This window comes from Thalassophryne amazonica, chromosome 1 (assembly GCF_902500255.1).
Source record: "Thalassophryne amazonica chromosome 1, fThaAma1.1, whole genome shotgun sequence".
In the NCBI taxonomy this organism is placed as follows: Eukaryota; Metazoa; Chordata; class Actinopteri; order Batrachoidiformes; family Batrachoididae; genus Thalassophryne; species Thalassophryne amazonica.
In genome coordinates, this window is record NC_047103.1 from 52,337,003 (window position 1) to 52,356,438 (window position 19,436).

At 43.0% G+C, this 19,436-nt stretch overlaps 1 protein-coding gene across 1 annotated transcript in view; it reads right to left on the reverse strand.

Moving 5' to 3' along the window:
- Positions 1-890: 890 nt before the first annotated feature.
- LOC117510259 (solute carrier organic anion transporter family member 5A1) overlaps positions 891-19,436 on the reverse strand; it is a 168,215-nt gene continuing 149,669 nt past the window's right edge. Inside the window, exons 8-11 of the mRNA XM_034169897.1 lie at positions 8,480-8,639; positions 5,015-5,256; positions 4,867-4,931; positions 891-2,104 (exon numbers count right to left, since the gene is read on the reverse strand). Of these exons, the coding sequence (XP_034025788.1) occupies positions 1,635-2,104; positions 4,867-4,931; positions 5,015-5,256; positions 8,480-8,639 (937 nt within the window). The 3' untranslated portion in view covers positions 891-1,634. The remainder of the gene's footprint in view (positions 2,105-4,866; positions 4,932-5,014; positions 5,257-8,479; positions 8,640-19,436) is intronic.

Sequence of the window (19,436 nt, forward strand, 5' to 3'; positions counted from 1 at the left end):
GCCGTTGCTGGTCACAGTTTTTTTCCTTGCAGATTTTCTCTTGTTGAGCGAACGGAATTCGTGCTCCTTTGCCTTCTCTTGTGATAAGGAATATATGTGTGATCCTCCATTTCTCAACTTTTGTTAGCCTGCACTCGCACCAGCACACAGTGTGGATGGGAGCAGCTCTTCTCTTCCGGCTGGCTGTAAAATGTGCAGAGTAGACTAAATATGTCTGTTTTGAGCTGCTCTATCAACATGGTGCTGCAACATGGCGGCCTCTATGAGGTGAGGACGTGCTCCCATGTAGATATGATGGACTGATTCTAAGACTATGAAGACAGATTTGTCATTGCGTCGTAATTATGCACTAATAAACAGATGGTTATTTATGTTATATTCCATCTCTGCCAATAAAGACCTCTAAATCCTGCACACTGTAGGTTTAAGAATTAATCGTTTAACAAATAATTCCAAAAAAACTGCAGGTCTGATGACAATGTTCTCTGGCCTTCACACAATCAACACTCTGTCCACTAGAGGGTGCCACACAGCTGTGAATTAATCTGAGATGCATCACTGATGATGTAGGACTTGTTCACATGCTGGTGACTCTAATTGTTAAAACTGCTAAATACTACATTATGTACATCTGGTGACCATTAATAATGGAGAAGCAAGAAGCTTTTGCAATACAAAACGATTCATCCTGTCATATGTTCCAACACTTCAGACAAATCATTGAATTACGCATCTGTTCTTTGCATTTCCAGTTTGGGGTACAATCTCATCTTCAGGACATACAGTAGTTTCAGCACGTATTTAGAGAAGAATTATTTGACTACTTTTCACTTGGCTAAATTGCTGTAATGTCTTTAAATATTATGAAGTAGTTTTTTAAAGACATTACAGCTTTGTAGACGTCCTATATGGCAACACTGGTTGCTTGTCAGCTTTAAATATTTGCCACAGACACGGATCACCGCGTACTGATTCAATATCAACATCGGAGAGCAACAAACTAGAACTTTTTTCGCTCAACACAGCGGACAGTGACTGGATTTCGGTAACTAGGTTTGTACTGAATTGGCCGGTCAGCCTCAGAGAGGCACTGTTACAAAGAAAGAAAGAAAAGAAAAGAGTTAAAAGAGCTTTCTGTCGATTCTAATTACACATGTGGAATGACTCAAATACAAATGGGGGCTGATGAGTTCACAGCTCAGCCGACAACGTGTGTTTGAACGGTGCAGAGATGCAGATAATGATAGAGGTAAAATATCGAGGAGCTGTACACAGGATCTTGCATAGTACCAGTTTGTCAGTTGTGCTTTAGACGGTGCGTCTGAGTCATCGGTCTGTTCCTACGGGTCAGTGGTTTAATGCCCTGCCCTTTAACAGTAGCACCATGGAACGTCTCCACATGGAGGAGGACTGACCTGTGGCTGCAGCAGACGATGTTCTCAGAAATGAAGAAGACCTGGATCTTCTTCAATCTTCCTGTTACCATTGACGACAATGACCAGCCCTTTAAGGGTAGTCAGCACACATGTGTCTGCAGAAGCCTTGGCGTGCCACCTGGTGTCTGACTGGTGTACAGCAGACCGTGTGGGGCAGAAACACAAAGGCACATGTCGCAATGATCCCCAAGAGGGAGGTTAGGTGTGTTCACAGATGTGGGCAGAGCCTCTGTGGTTGTGTGGCAACAGGATGGGTGGGGTTATTGCTTTAAGGGCATTACCAGGGCAACTGAGGCTGCTGTGACCACGGTTGAGCAGCAGGGCGGTGGGTGCGTCAGGCCGGGGTGAGATGACCATGGGGCAGGAGCGGGTGCGGGCGTGGTTTTTCTGGCCGCCTGCGTGGCATATGAGCTCACTGACGGTGCCCAGAGGTGCCATGTGCTGGCGCCAGCGGTCCGCTCGCAGCTCCTTGTGCTTGATTGAGTACCAGGTGAGGAAAATGAAGACAAAGCCTACAAACTTGAGGCTGGCAGCCAGGCCGAAGTAGACAAAGCGAAAGGAGGTGACGTCATATTCCCAGCATGAGCCGTGCACGCCGCAGTCCTGCTGCCACAACATGCAAGTGGTGTCAATGACAGCACCAAAGTAGATGGGCGTGGGGATGTAGGCTGCGAAGAAGAATTATGATTACTGAGTTAAAATCTGATTGCAATAGAAAATGAAATATGCTGCAATGCATGCACTCTACCACCAGGTGGCAATGTTGTCTTCTTATTACTTTTTTACTAAACACTAAAGGAACTAAAAGTGTCAAGAAACCAAACCTTAGATGTTTTATAAAAGCAGGATTTGGTGACATGCTGCTGGAATAGATCATATCAATAAAAGTACCTACAAAATTGGGAGATCCGTTTCTGTCAAGATAATGATCTGTCAGCGGCACTTGTAGTGAAGCATTAAGTGGCAGCATTTACTAACACTGAATCCTTTCCATATTTATACAAAGTTCAAAGTGTTTATTCAACCAAAATTGTGGTGTGTGAACAAAGAAGATGGAGAGAAGAACAAAAAGACACAATGTGCACAATGTGCATCATGGGAGATGTGCCGACAAGAAAAGTGGAAGATATATTGTCTCATTACTGGGAAGCTTTGTTGTTTTTTTAATAGCTCTTTGGACTTCAGAGCTCCAACAGTTCGCTGTTGTTTTCATCATTCGTAAGAACCATCACTCATGCTGTCACACATTACTTCTCAATTTAGACATCACTGTCATTTATGGACATAATTTTAATGAGCTTTAACAAGGTCAACATAAGAACCATCATAAAACCTTCCAATTAACAGAATAAGTAGACAATTAATGATCAATACAGTTGTCCCAGAAACTGTGGCAATCCTGTGACATCACTGTGCTGCTCTCTTCTTTAGGATAAAATTTCTCCTCATGAAATGAAATAGTGTGAGCCCATTTTTCATACAAATTTACAGGAGGGAAACTACTTGAATTTTGTCTTGTATTAGCACTCGGAGATCAAGATGCTTGCTGATGAGTCAAAAGCTGTTGTTTAGGTCACACAGGTGTATTTTGAAGGTTTTGACTAATGAAGCTACACATCTATTTGTAACTCGATATACAGTAAAAGTCGCATTCAGGTGGACCAGCAAATTTTGTCCGTTATACGTAATCAAAATCCATTATATGTATAAAACGTACAAAATCCGTTATACATATAAAATAGACAAAAAACCCTTATATGTCTGTAACGGACTACTTACAGTCAGGAGGCACCGAACGATCAACGGGGAATCCTGAATCAGGACCTGCCCCATTTACTGAGTGGCTCAAAACTTTGCCTTAAATAAGCGCCAGACATTATGTGCATTAAAAAGATTACATTTGGAAGAGTCACACTTTTTCTACGTTCGCTCCGGAGTGGTACCTTAAAACCCTAAAGCCTGCTTTATGCTTCTGCAGCTCTGTAACTCCGTGGCTCTGTCACGTCTTTATGCATTTTGCCACACGGACAGTAGCTTTGTCTGGATTAATTTGTCCCTCAATGAGCTTCTTCATACAATCATCAAACTCCAAACCAAAGGTACGGTGTACAATTTCCTCCATGAATTGCGGGTTATTTGAGCGTCTTTTTTCTGACTTGTTGTTGTGAAGTTGGTCATATTTGCGGACTATTCTGACAAATGTATCTCATTCATGATCGAAAATGAAATCAGTATGCGCACTGCAAAACTTTTAAAAATATGATGGGAGAGGAAGGAGTGAAAGCGGAAAAGTGGCAAATCACAGCTTTGGCCGTGTTCAATTTAGCAGATGCCTCAGGCTCTGGTGAGGCTGTGATCTAAAGGTCTTTGGTCTGCCACACCCAAGGATATGTGTGAAACTTAACACCATATTACAGTGCAGACAACAAAGTCCCGTGTCTGAGTATGGTTTGAAAAAAATAAACAGTTGGTCTTTTAATCACAGAAATACAGTACCCACTTTTCTTGAATCGGTGAGTGTCAGTGCGTACTGCATAACTTCATTTCTTGCCTCTGTTACTGGGCACGTCCAGACTGCTCTGTCCAGTACATGCGAGGGGTTTTTAATGGAAATGCCTTGCAATCGTACAGGAAGTTTTGTCTGATGTGAGTAAAAATCCATTATACAAAATCCGGTATATATGGTGTTTATTACATGGAAAACAATACAAAAGCATTGGGACTTTTGCTTTTGTCCGGTGAGTGTGAATATCCGGTTTATATGATGACCGTTAGGCGTGTTTTACTGTAATTACTCATTGTGTCCTAATTAATTCAGGAAATAAAGAGCATATGTGGATGAGGTTGCATGCTATGATGGCAGTAATGTTTTCTAGTTGCAGTTTACCTGTTGTACTACTAGATGCTATGCTTACAAATGGTCAGGGCTGTGTGTATATTTATAGACACTCCTAAGGACAAGTTGCAAAACTGCAACCTCTGCATAGAAATGTTTGTATGCACGGCTTTTGCACAAATCTGTGTGTATAAACGGTTGATAAGTGAGGGCCCAGGACTATCTATGCATAGCTCATAGAAACAAATCCTGGCTTGTGAAAGCTAAAAGAATTGGTGAACGTATCTACTATACAGAACTTATCAATTCCTCACACTATAGTGCTATCCTGTGGTGGCTGAACTGCAGTACATATGAATGACTATAAGCTACCAAGGCTCTGAATTTCTATCTTTGTTACTTGTCATCATAGAAAACTGCTCTTGAGATTGCGTTTAGAAAGGCCGGCTGTTTTAAAGAATATAATAACAACATCCGAGTGAAAAAATGTTTAAAGAATTGCAAGATTTGTGGCCCACGATGGTTCTTTTTACTCTGACATCAGTCAGGAAGTCCTAACCACTTTCTACGTAACACAGGTATTTGGGAACTTACCGAGCGTCCGCAGCAAAACAAACTGCATCCCGAGAGCAAATGGCCTCTCCTGCTCATCAACAGACCTGTGAGAAGAGAAACCATTTACACGAGTTCAAAATGACGAGTGTTAAATGAATGAGAGTGTCTGGTTGAAGCTACCTCGTACCTGAGTGTGACAATGATGGCAGAGGGCTGCGCACAGGCGGTGATGAGAGTTACGATGAAGAGGAAGATGAGGAAGGGGATGAGTGTGTTGCAGGTGCGGTCACATTTCCCTGACACAGCGTAGCCATTCTCATTCAGGTAGGTTTTGACAATGACCAGCTGGAGCTGGTTGACTTGGCTGCCAGATGACGGTGTAATGACCTGTCTGCTTTGCACGCAGCCGCAGTCTGTATAGTTCCTCATCTGCACACATTAGCATCCCACATAAGCATGTGACACATTCAGAAAGCGGCAAAATAACTATTGCAAGTTTCACTTTAATACTACAGTGTGTAGGATTTAGTGTCATCTAGTGGTGAGGTTGCAGACTGTATGATACCGTCGCCAGTCACGATTTTGTTTCTCGTTCACGTTTTTACATCTTTGGGGACAAGGGCTCATGCTGTCTTGCCTTCTCTTGTACATGATCCCAAATTTCACAAAAATAAGGTTTTCAAACTGGTTCGCCTGCAAGAGCAACCAGTCAAAGGTGAATAGGTAGCAAGTCCTCTTTTTTCTTACATCTTCTGGCTGTGGGCAAAAGGCACAGTAAGTACACTCAACAAAAATATAAATGAACTCAAAGATCTAAAACTTTTTCCACATACACAATATCACCATTTCCCTCAAATATTGTTCACAAACCAGTCTAAATCTGTGATAGTGAGCACTTCTCCTTTGCTGAGATAATCCATCCCACCTCACAGGTGTGCCATATCAAGATGCTGATTAGACACCTGATTAGTGCACAGGTGTGCCTTAGGACTGCCCCACAATAAAAGGCCACTCTGAAAGGTGCAGTTTTATCACACAGCACAATGCCCAGATGTCGCAAGATTTGAGGGAGCGTGCAGTTGGCATGCTGACAGCAGGAATGTCAACCAGAGCTGTGCTCGTGTATTGAATGTTCATTTCTCTACCATAAGCTGTCTCCAAAGGCGTTTTAGAGAATTTGGGGAGTACAATCCAACCAGCCTCACAACCGCAGACCACGTGTAACCACACCAGCCCAGGACCTCCACATCCAGCATGTTCACCTCCAAGATCGTCTGAGACCAGCCACTCGGACAGCTGCTGAAACAATCGGTTTGCATAACCAAAAAATTTCTGCACAAACTGTCAGAAACTGTCTCAGGGAAGCTCATCTGCATGCTCGTCGTCCTCATCGGGGTCTCGACCTGACTCCAGTTTGTCGTCGTCGTAACTGACTTGAGTGGGCAAATGCTCACATTCGCTGGCGTTTGGCACGTTGGAGAGGTGTTCTCTTCATGGATGAATCCCGGTTCACACTGTCCAGGGCAGATGGCAGACAGCGTGTGTGGCGTCGTGTGGGTGAGCGGTTTTCTGATGTCAATGTTGTGGATCGAGTGGCCCATGGTGGCGGTGGGGTTATGGTATGGGCAGGCGTCTGTTATGGACGAGAACACAGGTGCATTTTATTGATGGCATTTTGAATGCACAGAGATACCGTGATGAGATCCTGAGGCCCATTGTTGTGCCAGCATCCAAGAACATCACCTCATGTTGCAGCAGGATAATGCACGGCCCCATGTTGCAAGGATCTGTACACAATTCTTGGAAGCTGAAAATGTCCCAGTTCTTGCATGGCCGGCATACTCACCGGACATGTCACCCATTGAGCATGTTTGGGATGCTCTGGACCGGCGTACACGACAGCGTGTACCAGTTTCTGCCAATATCCAGCAACTTCACACAGCCATTGAAGAGGAGTGGACCAACATTCCACAGGCCACAATTGACAACCTGATCAACTCTATGCAAAGGAGATGTGTTGCACTGCATGAGGCAAATGGTGATCACACCAGATACTGACTGGTATCCCCCCCAATAAAACAAAACTGCACCTTTCAGAGTGGCTAATCAGCATCTTGATATGGCACACCTGTGAGGTGGGATGGATTATCTCAGCAAAGGAGAAGTGCTCACTATCACAGATTTAGACTGGTTTGTGAACAATATTTGAGGGAAATGGTGATATTGTGTATTTGGAAAAAGTTTTAGATCTTTGAGTTCATCTCATAAAAAATGGGAGCAAAACCAAAAGTGTTGCGTTTATATTTTTGTTGAGTGTATGTCCCTTTTAGGCTGCTTTACCAAGCAGTCCAACATGGTGACCATCATGAAGGGGCCCACTCCCGTGTAGATAAGAAGGACTCCTTCTACTCTTATAAAAACACATCGATTTGTTGTTGTTGCAGAGACATTAATGAATGGAAGGTTATGAATGCACATTCTAATCAACTAATAAACACCCCTAAATCCTGTACAATGTAGCTTTAAGACCAGCACTACTAATTCCGTAAATTCCCTCAACATATTCTGTATAATTTGTAATTCTTTTTTATCCCCCCTGGTATGAAATAGGATCAGCACGTCCATTCGTCCATTTGTTTTCGGTTGTCAGTGCAACAGCTAAAGAACCAGTTGACCAATTTAATTCATATTTAGCATAAATGCGTATTTGGGTGATCCAATGACACTTTTTAGAATTATCATCATATCTTGTCTTGCCAGTACTGCAACCAGTTTAATGCTTCTTGTTGACTTCATATAGGTCTTGTTGGGTGACATTTGTACCCAGTTCGCAATCATGGAGAATATGTTGCATGGTTTGGTTAGGGTTCCCACATGGGCACTCGGCTGAGTTCACCCGATCCGATTTCAGGAGGTTATTTCTGGTTCTGCCTACTCCACTCCTGGCTCTGTTCAGGGAAGCCCATTTCTTTCTGGGCAAGTGAGAACCATGAGGTACATACTTACTCTGTACCCTTTGTATTATTGATTTGTGGGGACCGGGGGAATATGTCATCACCTAATGACCCTTGTTTTAGTTTGATGAGCTTTTCATGTCATAAAATGCCATAAAATGGGGAAAAAATTCCTAAAATTTCCTACAATGCAACAGATCCCATTCTAATGTTTTTATTTTGCTGAACTAACGCTCCAAACCTCAAAATACTGATTTTAAAGTTGTTGCTTTTTAAGCTGGAACTGGCAAATTTATTTTTACTTTATTTTTACTTGATTCAGACATTAATGAAACAATGCTTTCAGGAGGTGCATGAATTCATTCAGTAACATTCAATGACTAATATAAATGGACAACGACTGGGGCTCATTTCATTAAAGGAAAACAGGCTGGAGCCAAACTAAAAAGCTGAAAATAAATTAACTTGCTCCTTGAATGTGATACCGATGTTGTGAAGGATGTGAGCAAAGAACACCAGCATTGCCTTGTGTTATTATTTCCCAGCTGATGTTGCCGCTGTGTTGGACAGTTCAGGGACTTTTCAGAGTTCAAGGATGAGAACGCATAAGTTGCTGATTTAAGGGCTCAGGCGTGATGTGCAAAGGGAAACATGAATTCTTTGTGATAAATTGAACCTTTGTCTGTGTGATGACTCACGCCGGTGCTGTCGTTGCCCACGGTGCTGCATCCAGCCAGACATGGGTTGAAGTATGTGATGCCATCAGAACCGCAGACCGGAGCGTACTCATGGATCTTACAGCCGCAGTTCACGTTGCAGCTGCCTGTCAGGTTCCTGTGGGCCATCGTCAGTGTCGGACTTCACAGGGATGGTGAACGGAACAGAGACGACAGAAAACTTAAATGTTACCCTGGCAGAAGGGGTGCACTCTAATGAGTAACCATTCAGTTTGAAGATTCTTTCCTGCTGAATGATGGAATCATTTTTAGACTTTCCGCTGTTCAACTTTGGTGTCTGATCCCGTAATTATTAGAAGTTCTTACTTCGCTAAACCTCCTGGACAGTGTCATGATTCACAGTTTCTAATTAACACTGGATTTAGAGACTAATTTTCACACAGACATTCTGACAGCAAGGACCAGCAGCAGGGAATTTCCACACTCAATTATTTCTAAGAATAATTATTAATTTGTTTTTTAAGAATGACCCTGCTTGCATAGAGACATGCCAACTCTGCTCCAAACCAAAAATAAAAATTGATTGTGTGACATTTTAGGTCAGACATCGTATTTCTCAGCACAGAGGAGAACACTATGACTCTCTTTCCCTGTCGTTCCTCCACATCATTTTATTGTTCGTTTATTCACCATCGTCTGTGTTGATGTGCTGCACGTAACCTCTTTATCTTCAATCTGAAATTCCACTGGTGTGGGGTGTGATGGGAGGACAGCGGATACAGGGTGAGCAAGTGACACATGGTCTTCAGCTGATGTGGGAACGTCCGCTGCAATCCAAACATGCCTTTGGTTTTGTCTACAACAAGAGCAGTGAAGCGAGTTTGGGCTTTTCTCAGTGAAGTTTCAGTCTGAGCAAAGCAGAACAGTAATAGACAGATGCCAACAACACGACAACCCACTGGTGCACGCAGCCAACACGTCCCAGGCACTGACTGAACGTCTTCCTCCACACTAAACCTCAGCCCTCACTTAACCCTGCAGGTGTGTCACTGTTCAGATGGCACACAAACCAAAACCTCAATCAAAGGGCTCAACTGGCTTGGTGCTACACATTTCGATTAAATCTAACTTCTTCACATAAAGAGTTTTGCATATCATTTCATTAGAGGACAAAAATAAAGCAAATTAACTACTTAACACAGCCATGCACTACAAATATGGTATGCACCATGTATGGACTAAGGATTGAAAGGAATTTTATTGTCATATGCACAGAAGAACATGTTCCCTGCACAATGAATATGTCTACTGCATTTAACCCATCCTAACTGCCAGTAGGAGCAGAAGTCGCCATTAGGCGCCCGGGGAGCGCCTAAGTGCAACAAGACTGTACGAGCTGCTGAGATGCAACATCTCAAAATTTCGAGCATGTGCAAAACCTTTGTGACAAAAAGCAGTGCTGTATTTCCCATTTTACATCATAAGTATTGGATAGCATTTCACGTTATTACAGGCAGAGAGGCACACAGGGGTGCACGAGCCATGCATCTGCATGTTTGACGTCATAGTGACATTAACCTGTGGTCCTTAAAAATTTGAATTTGAATAAGAATTTGTGTGACACAGAGATACATGTTACCACTGTTGAAACCCCTGAACAAACACAGCCAAAAGAAAGAAAAAGCTACACAATTTGAAAGGCCATGACTTCCAAGGTGTGCACAAGAAGAAATCCACACCCACAGAGGCCTGGGCCCTCATTTATCAAACTGTGCATAGAAAGGGTTATAAATGCTGTCATATGCATGATATTTAATATGAAAATACCAAAAAAAAAAAAAAAAATTATGTTTATCAAACATGCACATGTCCGCCATACGCACATCAGTTAGAATCAGCTCTTGATAAAACACACATTCTAAAGAACATGCTCGTACATATTCATGGTCATCTGCACTCAAAAATGCCCTTATTTAACCATACATGGCAGCAAAACATCTGCTTGTTGCTTGTGTTCTTCACCAGAATGTAATATGTAATATATTTTTTTGAGTAATGACCCCAACACTGTAATGAAAAATCACTCATTAATTCACGTTAACTGCATGAGGAAGACGTTGCATCAGAATTTTGGCTCTCTGTTGGAACTGTTTACACAGAGACTGCTACCTGCTGCTTTGGACTTTGAACTAACAGTCTTTTTCAAGACTTTTTTACTTTTTCACCGTGCTCCAATGCCTAAAGAAGACCTCTAACGGTCGAAACATCGCGACGGAGCACTTTTATCAGCTAACTTTCATCAGCGTTGGCAAGCTAACTAGCTTGCTAACGCTTTCGTTTTTATTTTATTTTTTAGCACTGTTGTCGTGCGTTACCTGTGCTGCTCCACAGCGTGTCTAGTGGATTTTATTTTATTTTAGCACCGTTGTCGTGCGTTACCTGTGCTGCTCCACAGCCTGTCTAGTGGATTTTTATTTTATTTTAGCACTGTTGTCGTGCGTTACCTGTGCTGCTCCACAGCGTGTCTAGTGGATTTTATTTTATTTTAGCACCGTTGTCGTGCGTTACCTGTGCTGCCCCACGCCTGTCTAGTGGATTTTATTTATTTTAGCACTGTTGTCGTGCGTTACCTGTGCTGCTCCACAGCCTGTCTAGTGGATTTTTATTTTATTTTAGCACCGTTGTCGTGCGTACCTGTGCTGCTCCACAGCCTGTCTAGTGGATTTTTATTTTATTTTAGCACTGTTGTCGTGCGTTACCTGTGCTGCTCCACAGCCTGTTTAGTGGATTTTTATTTTATTTTAGCACCGTTGTCGTGCGTTCGCTGTTGCCGTGCGTTACCTGTGCTGCTTCATGGCCTGTCTGGTGCCTTAACTAAAGCACTCCTCCTGCTGAATCACCTCTAAATTATTTACACATTATTCACTTTGCGTGTTTTTAGGAATCCGCTAGGTTGCGTAGCTACTAGTTCTTAGCCGATTTAGCATGGCGGCTTCTCCTGTCTCTCCCGTACTTTTCTGCTCTGGGTGTGAAATGTTTAGTTATTCCTCGGCCTCCTTTAGCAGTAACGGTACTTGTAATAAGTGCAGCTTATTCGTAGCTTTGGAGGCCAGGCTGGGCGAATTGGAGACTCGGCTCCGCACCGTGGAAAATTCTACAGCTAGCCAGGCCCCTGTAGTCGGTGCGGACCAAGGTTGCTTAGCCGCCGTTAGTTCCCCCCTGGCAGATCCCGAGCAGCCGGGAAAGCAGGCTGACTGGGTGACTGTGAGGAGGAAGCGTAGCCCTAAGCAGAAGCCCCGTGTACACCGTCAACCCGTTCATATCTCTAACCGTTTTTCCCCACTCGACGATACACTCGCCGAGGATCAAACTCTGGTTATTGGCGACTCTGTTTTGAGAAATGTGAAGTTAGCGACACCAGCAACCATTGTCAATTGTCTTCCGGGGGCCAGAGCAGGCGACATTGAAGGAAATTTGAAATTGCTGGCTAAGGCTAAGCGTAAATTTGGTAAGATTGTAATTCATGTCGGCAGTAATGACACTCGGTTACGCCAATCAGAGGTCACTAAAATTAACATTAAATCGGTGTGTAACTTTGCAAAAACAATGTCAGACTCTGTTGTTTTCTCTGGGCCCCTCCCCAATCAGACCGGGAGTGACATGTTTAGCCGCATGTTCTCCTTGAATTGCTGGTTGTCTGAGTGGTGTCCAAAAAATGAGGTGGGCTTCATAGATAATTGGCAAAGCTTCTGGGGAAAACCTGGTCTTGTTAGGAGAGCGGGCATCCATCCCACTTTAGAGGGAGCAGCTCTCATTTCTAGAAATCTGGCCAATTTTCTTGGATCCTCCAAACTGTGACTGTCCAGCGTTGGGACCAGGAGGCAGAGCTGTGGTCTTATACACCTCTCTGCAGCTTCTCTCCCCCTGCCATCCCCTCATTACCCCATCCCCGTAGAGACGGTGCCTGCTCCCAGACCACCAATAACCAGCAAAAATCTATTTAAGCATAAAAAATCAAAAAGAAAAAATAATATAGCACCTTCAACTGCACCACAGACTAAAACAGTTAAATGTGGTCTATTAAACATTAGGTCTCTCTCTTCTAAGTCCCTGTTGGTAAATGATATAATAATTGATCAACGTATTGATTTATTCTGCCTAACAGAAACCTGGTTACAGCAGGATGAATATGTTAGTTTAAATGAGTCAACACCCCCGAGTCACACTAACTGTCAGAATGCTCGTAGCACGGGCCGGGGCGGAGGATTAGCAGCAATCTTCCATTCCAGTTTATTAATTAATCAAAAACCTAGACAGAGCTTTAATTCATTTGAAAGCTTGTCTCTTAGTCTTGCCCATCCAAATTGGAAGTCCCAAAAACCAGTTTTTATTTGTTATTATCTATCGTCCACCTGGTCGTTACTGTGAGTTTCTCTGTGAATTTTCAGACCTTTTGTCTGACTTAGTGCTTAGCTCAGATAAGATAATTATAGTGGGCGATTTTAACATCCACACAGATGCTGAGAATGACAGCCTCAACACTGCATTTAATCTATTATTAGACTCTATTGGCTTTGCTCAAAAAGTAAATGAGTCCACCCACCACTTTAATCATATCTTAGATCTTGTTCTGACTTATGGTATGGAAATAGAAGACTTAACAGTATTCCCTGAAAACTCCCTTCTGTCTGATCATTTTTTAATAACATTTACATTTACCCTGATGGACTACCCTGCAGTGGGGAATAAGTTTCATTACGCTAGAAGTCTTTCAGAAAGTGCTGTAACTAGGTTTAAGGATATGATTCCTTCTTTATGTTCTCTAATGCCATATACCAACACAGTGCAGAGTAGCTACCTAAACTCTGTAAGTGAGATAGAGTATCTCGTCAATAGTTTTACATCCTCATTGAAGACAACTTTGGATGCTGTAGCTCCTCTGAAAAAGAGAGCTTTAAATCAGAAGTGTCTGACTCCGTGGTATAACTCACAAACTCGTAGCTTAAAGCAGATAACCCGTAAGTTGGAGAGGAAATGGCGTCTCACTAATTTAGAAGATCTTCACTTAGCCTGGAAAAAGAGTTTGTTGCTCTATAAAAAAGCCCTCCGTAAAGCTAGGACATCTTTCTACTCATCACTAATTGAAGAAAATAAGAACAACCCCAGGTTTCTTTTCAGCACTGTAGCCAGGCTGACAAAGAGTCAGAGCTCTATTGAGCTGAGTATTCCATTAACTTTAACTAGTAATGACTTCATGACTTTCTTTGCTAACAAAATTTTGACTATTAGAGAAAAAATTACTCATAACCATCCCAAAGATGTATCGTTATCTTTGGCTGCTTTCAGTGATGCCGGTATTTGGTTAGACTCTTTCTCTCCGATTGTTCTGTCTGAGTTATTTTCATTAGTTACTTCATCCAAACCATCAACATGTTTATTAGACCCTATTCCTGCCAGGCTGCTCAAGGAAGTCCTACCATTATTTAATGCTTCAATCTTAAATATGATCAATCTATCTTTGTTAGTTGGCTATGTACCACAGGCTTTTAAGGTGGCAGTAATTAAACCATTACTTAAAAAGCCATCACTTGACCCAGCTATCTTAGCTAATTATAGGCCAATCTCCAACCTTCCTTTTCTCTCAAAGATTCTTGAGAGGGTAGTTGTAAAACAGCTAACTGATCACCTGCAGAGGAATGGTCTATTTGAAGAGTTTCAGTCAGGTTTTAGAATTCATCATAGTACAGAAACAGCATTAGTGAAGGTTACAAATGATCTTCTTATGGCTTCGGACAGTGGACTTATCTCTGTGCTTGTTCTGTTGGACCTCAGTGCTGCTTTTGATACTGTTGACCATAAAATTTTATTACAGAGATTAGAGCATGCCATAGGTATTAAAGGCACTGCGCTGCGGTGGTTTGAATCATATTTGTCTAATAGATTATAATTTGTTCATGTAAATGGGGAATCTTCTTCACAGACTAAAGTTAATTATGGAGTTCCACAAGGTTCTGTGCTAGGACCAATTTTATTCACTTTATACATGCTTCCCTTAGGCCAGTATTATTAGACGGTATTGCTTAAATTTTCATTGTTACGCAGATGATACCCAGCTTTATCTATCCATGAAGCCAGAGGACACACACCAATTAGCTAAACTGCAGGATTGTCTTACAGACATAAAGACATGGATGACCTCTAATTTCCTGCTTTTAAACTCAGATAAAACTGAAGTTATTGTACTTGGCCCCACAAATCTTAGAAGCATGGTGTCTAACCAGATCTTTACTCTGGATGGCATTTCCCTGACCTCTAGTAATACTGTGAGAAATCTTGGAGTCATTTTTGATCAGGATATGTCATTCAAAGCGCATATTAAACAAATATGTAGGACTGCCTTTTTGCATTTACGCAATATCTCTAAAATCAGAAAGGTCTTGTCTCAGAGTGATGCTGAAAAACTAATTCATGCATTTATTTCCTCTAGGCTGGACTATTGTAATTCATTATTATCAGGTTGTCCTAAAAGTTCCCTAAAAAGCCTTCAGTTAATTCAAAATGCTGCAGCTAGAGTACTGACGGGGACTAGCTGGAGAGAGCATATCTCACCCGTGTTGGCCTCTCTTCATTGGCTTCCTGTTAATTCTAGAATAGAATTTAAAATTCTTCTTCTTACTTATAAGGTTTTGAATAATCAGGTCCCATCTTATCTTAGGGACCTCGTAGTACCATATTACCCCATTAGAGCGCTTCGCTCTCAGACTGCAAGCTTACTTGTAGTTCCTAGGGTTTGTAAGAGTAGAATGGGAGGCAAAGCCTTCAGCTTTCAGGCTCCTCTCCTGTGGAACCAGCTCCCAATTCAGATCAGGGAGACAGATACCCTCTCTACTTTTAAGATTAGGCTTAAAACTTTCCTTTTCGCTAAGGCTTATAGTTAGGGCTGGATCAGGTGACCCTGGACTATCCCTTGGTTATGCTGCTTTAGACGTAGACTGTGGGGGGGTTCCCATGATGCACTGTTTCTTTCTCTTTTTGCTCTGTATGCATCACTCTGCATTTAATCATTAGTGATCGATCTCTGCCCCCCTCCACAGCATGTCTTTTTCCTGGTTCTTTCCCTCAGCCCCAACCAGTCTCAGCAGAAGACTGCCCCTCCCTGAGCCTGGTTCTGCTGGAGATTTCTTCCTGTTAAAAGGGAGTTTTTCCTTCCCACTGTAGCCAAGTGCTTGCTCACAGGGGGTCGATTTGACCGTTGGGGTTTTTCATAATTATTGTATGGCCTTGCCTTACAATATAAAGCGCCTTGGGGCAACTGTTTGTTGTGATTTGGCGCTATATAAAAAAAAAAAGTTGATTGATTGATTGATGTTGCTTCTCAATTTAAGTACTACAATGACTTTAACAAGCTCACCTCACCAGAATAACATGTTCTAATAATCAGAACAAGTAGACAATTATTTATCATTAAAGTCATCCTAGAATCGTCTGCGCTCCTGTGACTGTGCTGCTGTTTTTAATAAAATAAAATCTCCCCAAATGAAATTTGAACAATGAAAATAATGTGGGCTGATTTATAATATAAAACTGATAAAGGAAAATTTTATCTGATCCATGTCTTGTAGTAGTAGATTAAGATCAGGGTGCTTGTTGATGCTGTTTAGTGCACAAAAGTGTCTTCTGAAGGTTTTGACCCCAATGAGGCTATCCATCTGTTTCTAATGGGATATAATTACTAATTACTAAAAGAGTATATGTGGTTGAGGTGACATGTTGTGACAGCAGCAATGCTTTCGAATTGAAGTTCGCCTGTACTACCACTAGATACTGTGCATATGCAAGATCAGTGCTGTGTACTGTATATATTTGCAAACATTTTTATGTACATTGGTAAATCCACACTTTGCATAGAAATGTTTGTACGCACGGTTAACCACAAGTCTGTGTGTTCATCTGTAATAAGTGAGTTCCCGGGAGATTCCATAGAAGAAAATGCTGTTGTTTACTTCCGACTTTCCCTCACATGAGCACAGACTGGTAGGCAGAAAACTCCAGACTTCAAGTAGATGCAGCGAGAAAATGCATGGGAAGATGACTTCAGATAACTTGTCAACTCTTGTGTTGGGAAAGTGTAGGTACACGGACCCACAACAGGGGGCGCAAATGAACGGACAATGGAGGAAGTCAAATAACAACACTTTACTGTTGTGAAAGGGCACAACAAACAACAGATCACAACAATAGACAAAAAGTCAAATCACAAAAGGTGTCGTGTGGGCAGGCTCGAAGATAGAAGACGTCTGTCCAAAGCAGAACCGGAACCACACGATTTCCTCCGCCACCAGACCCCGGGAATACTGGAGCCGCCAAGTCCCGAACTCCCAGGTGGCCACTGCCTCCGCGTGTCGGACCTGGTACTGCTGGCGAGGAACAAAAAACAATTAAATGTGGGCGCGTATGCACCCAGCAATCCACACGGCAGGAAAACCAACTCCACCTCTTGTTGGAAAAAGAGTCTGCTATACAATACACAAAGTCACAAAAGGTTACTGTCGAAAAAATCTCACAGCCAGCTGAGAACGTTACCTTCCTGGTAAAGCGATATCTCGGCAAAGAGGTGGAGATGACGTCTTGCTGATATACCAATGCTGATCAGATGAGTGGTGACAGCTGTCATAGGTGATGAGTGTCAGCTGTCACCCCGGCTACTCCTGTGAGGCGGCAGCGCCCTCTGGTGCCTGGAGCCCGCACTCCAGGCAGGGTGCCCTCTGGTGGTGGTGGGCCAGCAGTACCTCCTCTTCAGCGGCCCACACAACATCTTGATCCTGAAGATCGAAAGCGATGCTGTGAGAAATTAAATCATGGAGATGACATCCATGAAGGTTATTAAGTCTTTGGAGGTGTACAATTATTTTATCAGTGATCACATGAGGGATGCGGTTATCAGCCTGTTGTTGCAGATGATGTTTGTCTGAGCTCTTTCTACTGTCTGGTCCCATCTTTGTAGGCTGAGTGCAGTGCAGCAAGACGTGCTTTGAAGTTAGGGGACTTTTTAAACGCAGTCCAAAAAAGACACTCCTGCACAGTCCAACCAGTGTGCACATCCGTGGCTTGGGTATAAAAGGAGCATCCCCAAAAGGCTTGGCCGTTCACAAGCAAAGATAGGGCGAGGATCACCACTTTGTGAACAACTGCATGAAAAAATAGTCCAACAGTTTACGAACAATGTTTCTCAAAGTTCAATTGCAAGGAATTTAGGGATTCCATAATCTACAGTCCATAATATAATCCGAAGATTCAGAGAATCTGGAGAACTTTCTACACTTACGCGGCAAGGCCGAAAACCAACACTGAATGCCCGTGACCTTCAATCCCTCAGGGTTAGGGTTAGGGTTAGGTACTAGACCGGCCTGCCTAACTCAGCCACATGGGGTGTGCAGCCAGTACATTCTGAGTGCCAGTCCCAAGCCCGGATAAATGAGGAGGGTTGCGTCAGGAAGGGCATCCGGCGTAAAACAAGCCAACCCAACTATGCAGACTCAGAATTGAATTCCCATACCGGATCGGTCGCGGCCCGGGTTAACAACGTCCGCCACTGGTGCTATTGCCCAACAGGGTGCCGGTGGAAATTGGGCTACTGCTGGGCAAAGACGACGAAGAAGAGGAGGAAAACATTGCCACGAACAGCGGGAGAAGAAGAAAACTAGAAGGGTGGAAATGAGAGTGGGGACTTTGAATGTTGGTAGTATGACAGGTAAAGGGAGAGAGCTGGCTGATATGATGGAGAGGAGAAAGGTAGACATATTGTGTGTGCAAGAGACCAAGTGGAAGGGAAGTAAGAGCAGGAGCATCGGCGGTGGGTACAAGTTGTTGTACCATGGTGAGGACAGGAAGAGAAATGGTGTTGGGGTCATTTTAAAGGAAGAGTATGTTAAAAGTGTGTTGGAGGTTAAGAGAGTGTCTGACAGGGTGATGAGTGTGAAGTTGGAAATTGAAGGGGTGATGATGAATATCATCAGTGCATATGCCCCACAGGTAGGTTGTGAGATGAAGGAGAAAGAAGATTTCTGGAGTGTGTTAGATGAGTTGGTGGAGAGTGTGCCCAAGTATGAAAGAGTGGTGATAGGAGCAGACTTCAATGGGCATGTTGGTGAAGGGAACAGAGGTGATGAGGAAGTAATGGGTAGATATGGTATCAAGGATAGGAATGGGGAAGGACAGATGGTAGTTGAGTTTGCAAAAAGGATGGAAATGGCTGTGGTGAATACCTACTTTAAGAAAAGGGAGGAGCACAGGGTAACATATAAGAGTGGAGGAAGGTGCACACAGGTGGACTACATTCTTTATAGGAGATGCAAGCTAAAAGAAATCACAGACTGTAAGGTGGTAGCAGGAGAGAGTGTCACTAGACAGCATAGGATGGTTGTTTGTAGGATGACTTTAGAGGTAAAGAAGAAGAAGAGAGTGAGAGCTCAACAAAGGATCAGATGGTGGAAGCTGAAGGAGGAAGACTGTTGTGTGAAATTTAGTGAGCAGGTGAGAGAAGCACTAGTTGGAGGGGAAGCAATTTTGGACAACTGGAAACGTACTGCAGATATGGTGAGGGAGACAGCTAGGGCAGTACTGGGTATGACATCTGGACAGTGGAAGGAAGACAAGGAGACTTGGTGGTGGAATGAAGAGGTCCAGGAAAGCATAAGGAGAAAGAGGTGGGTGAAAAAGTTTTGGGATAGTCGGAGAGATGAAGAAAGTAGACATGAGTAAAAGGAAATGCGGCGTAAGGCGAGAAGAGAAGTGGCAAAAGCAAAGGAAAAGGCATATTGCGAGCTGTACAAGAAGTTGAATAGTAAGGAAGGAGAAAAGGACTTGTACCAATTGGCCAGACAAAGGGACAGAGCTGGAAAGGATGTGCATCAGGTTAGGGTGGTAAAAGATGCACATGGTAATGTGCTGACAAGTGAGGAGTGTGTGCTGAGAAGGT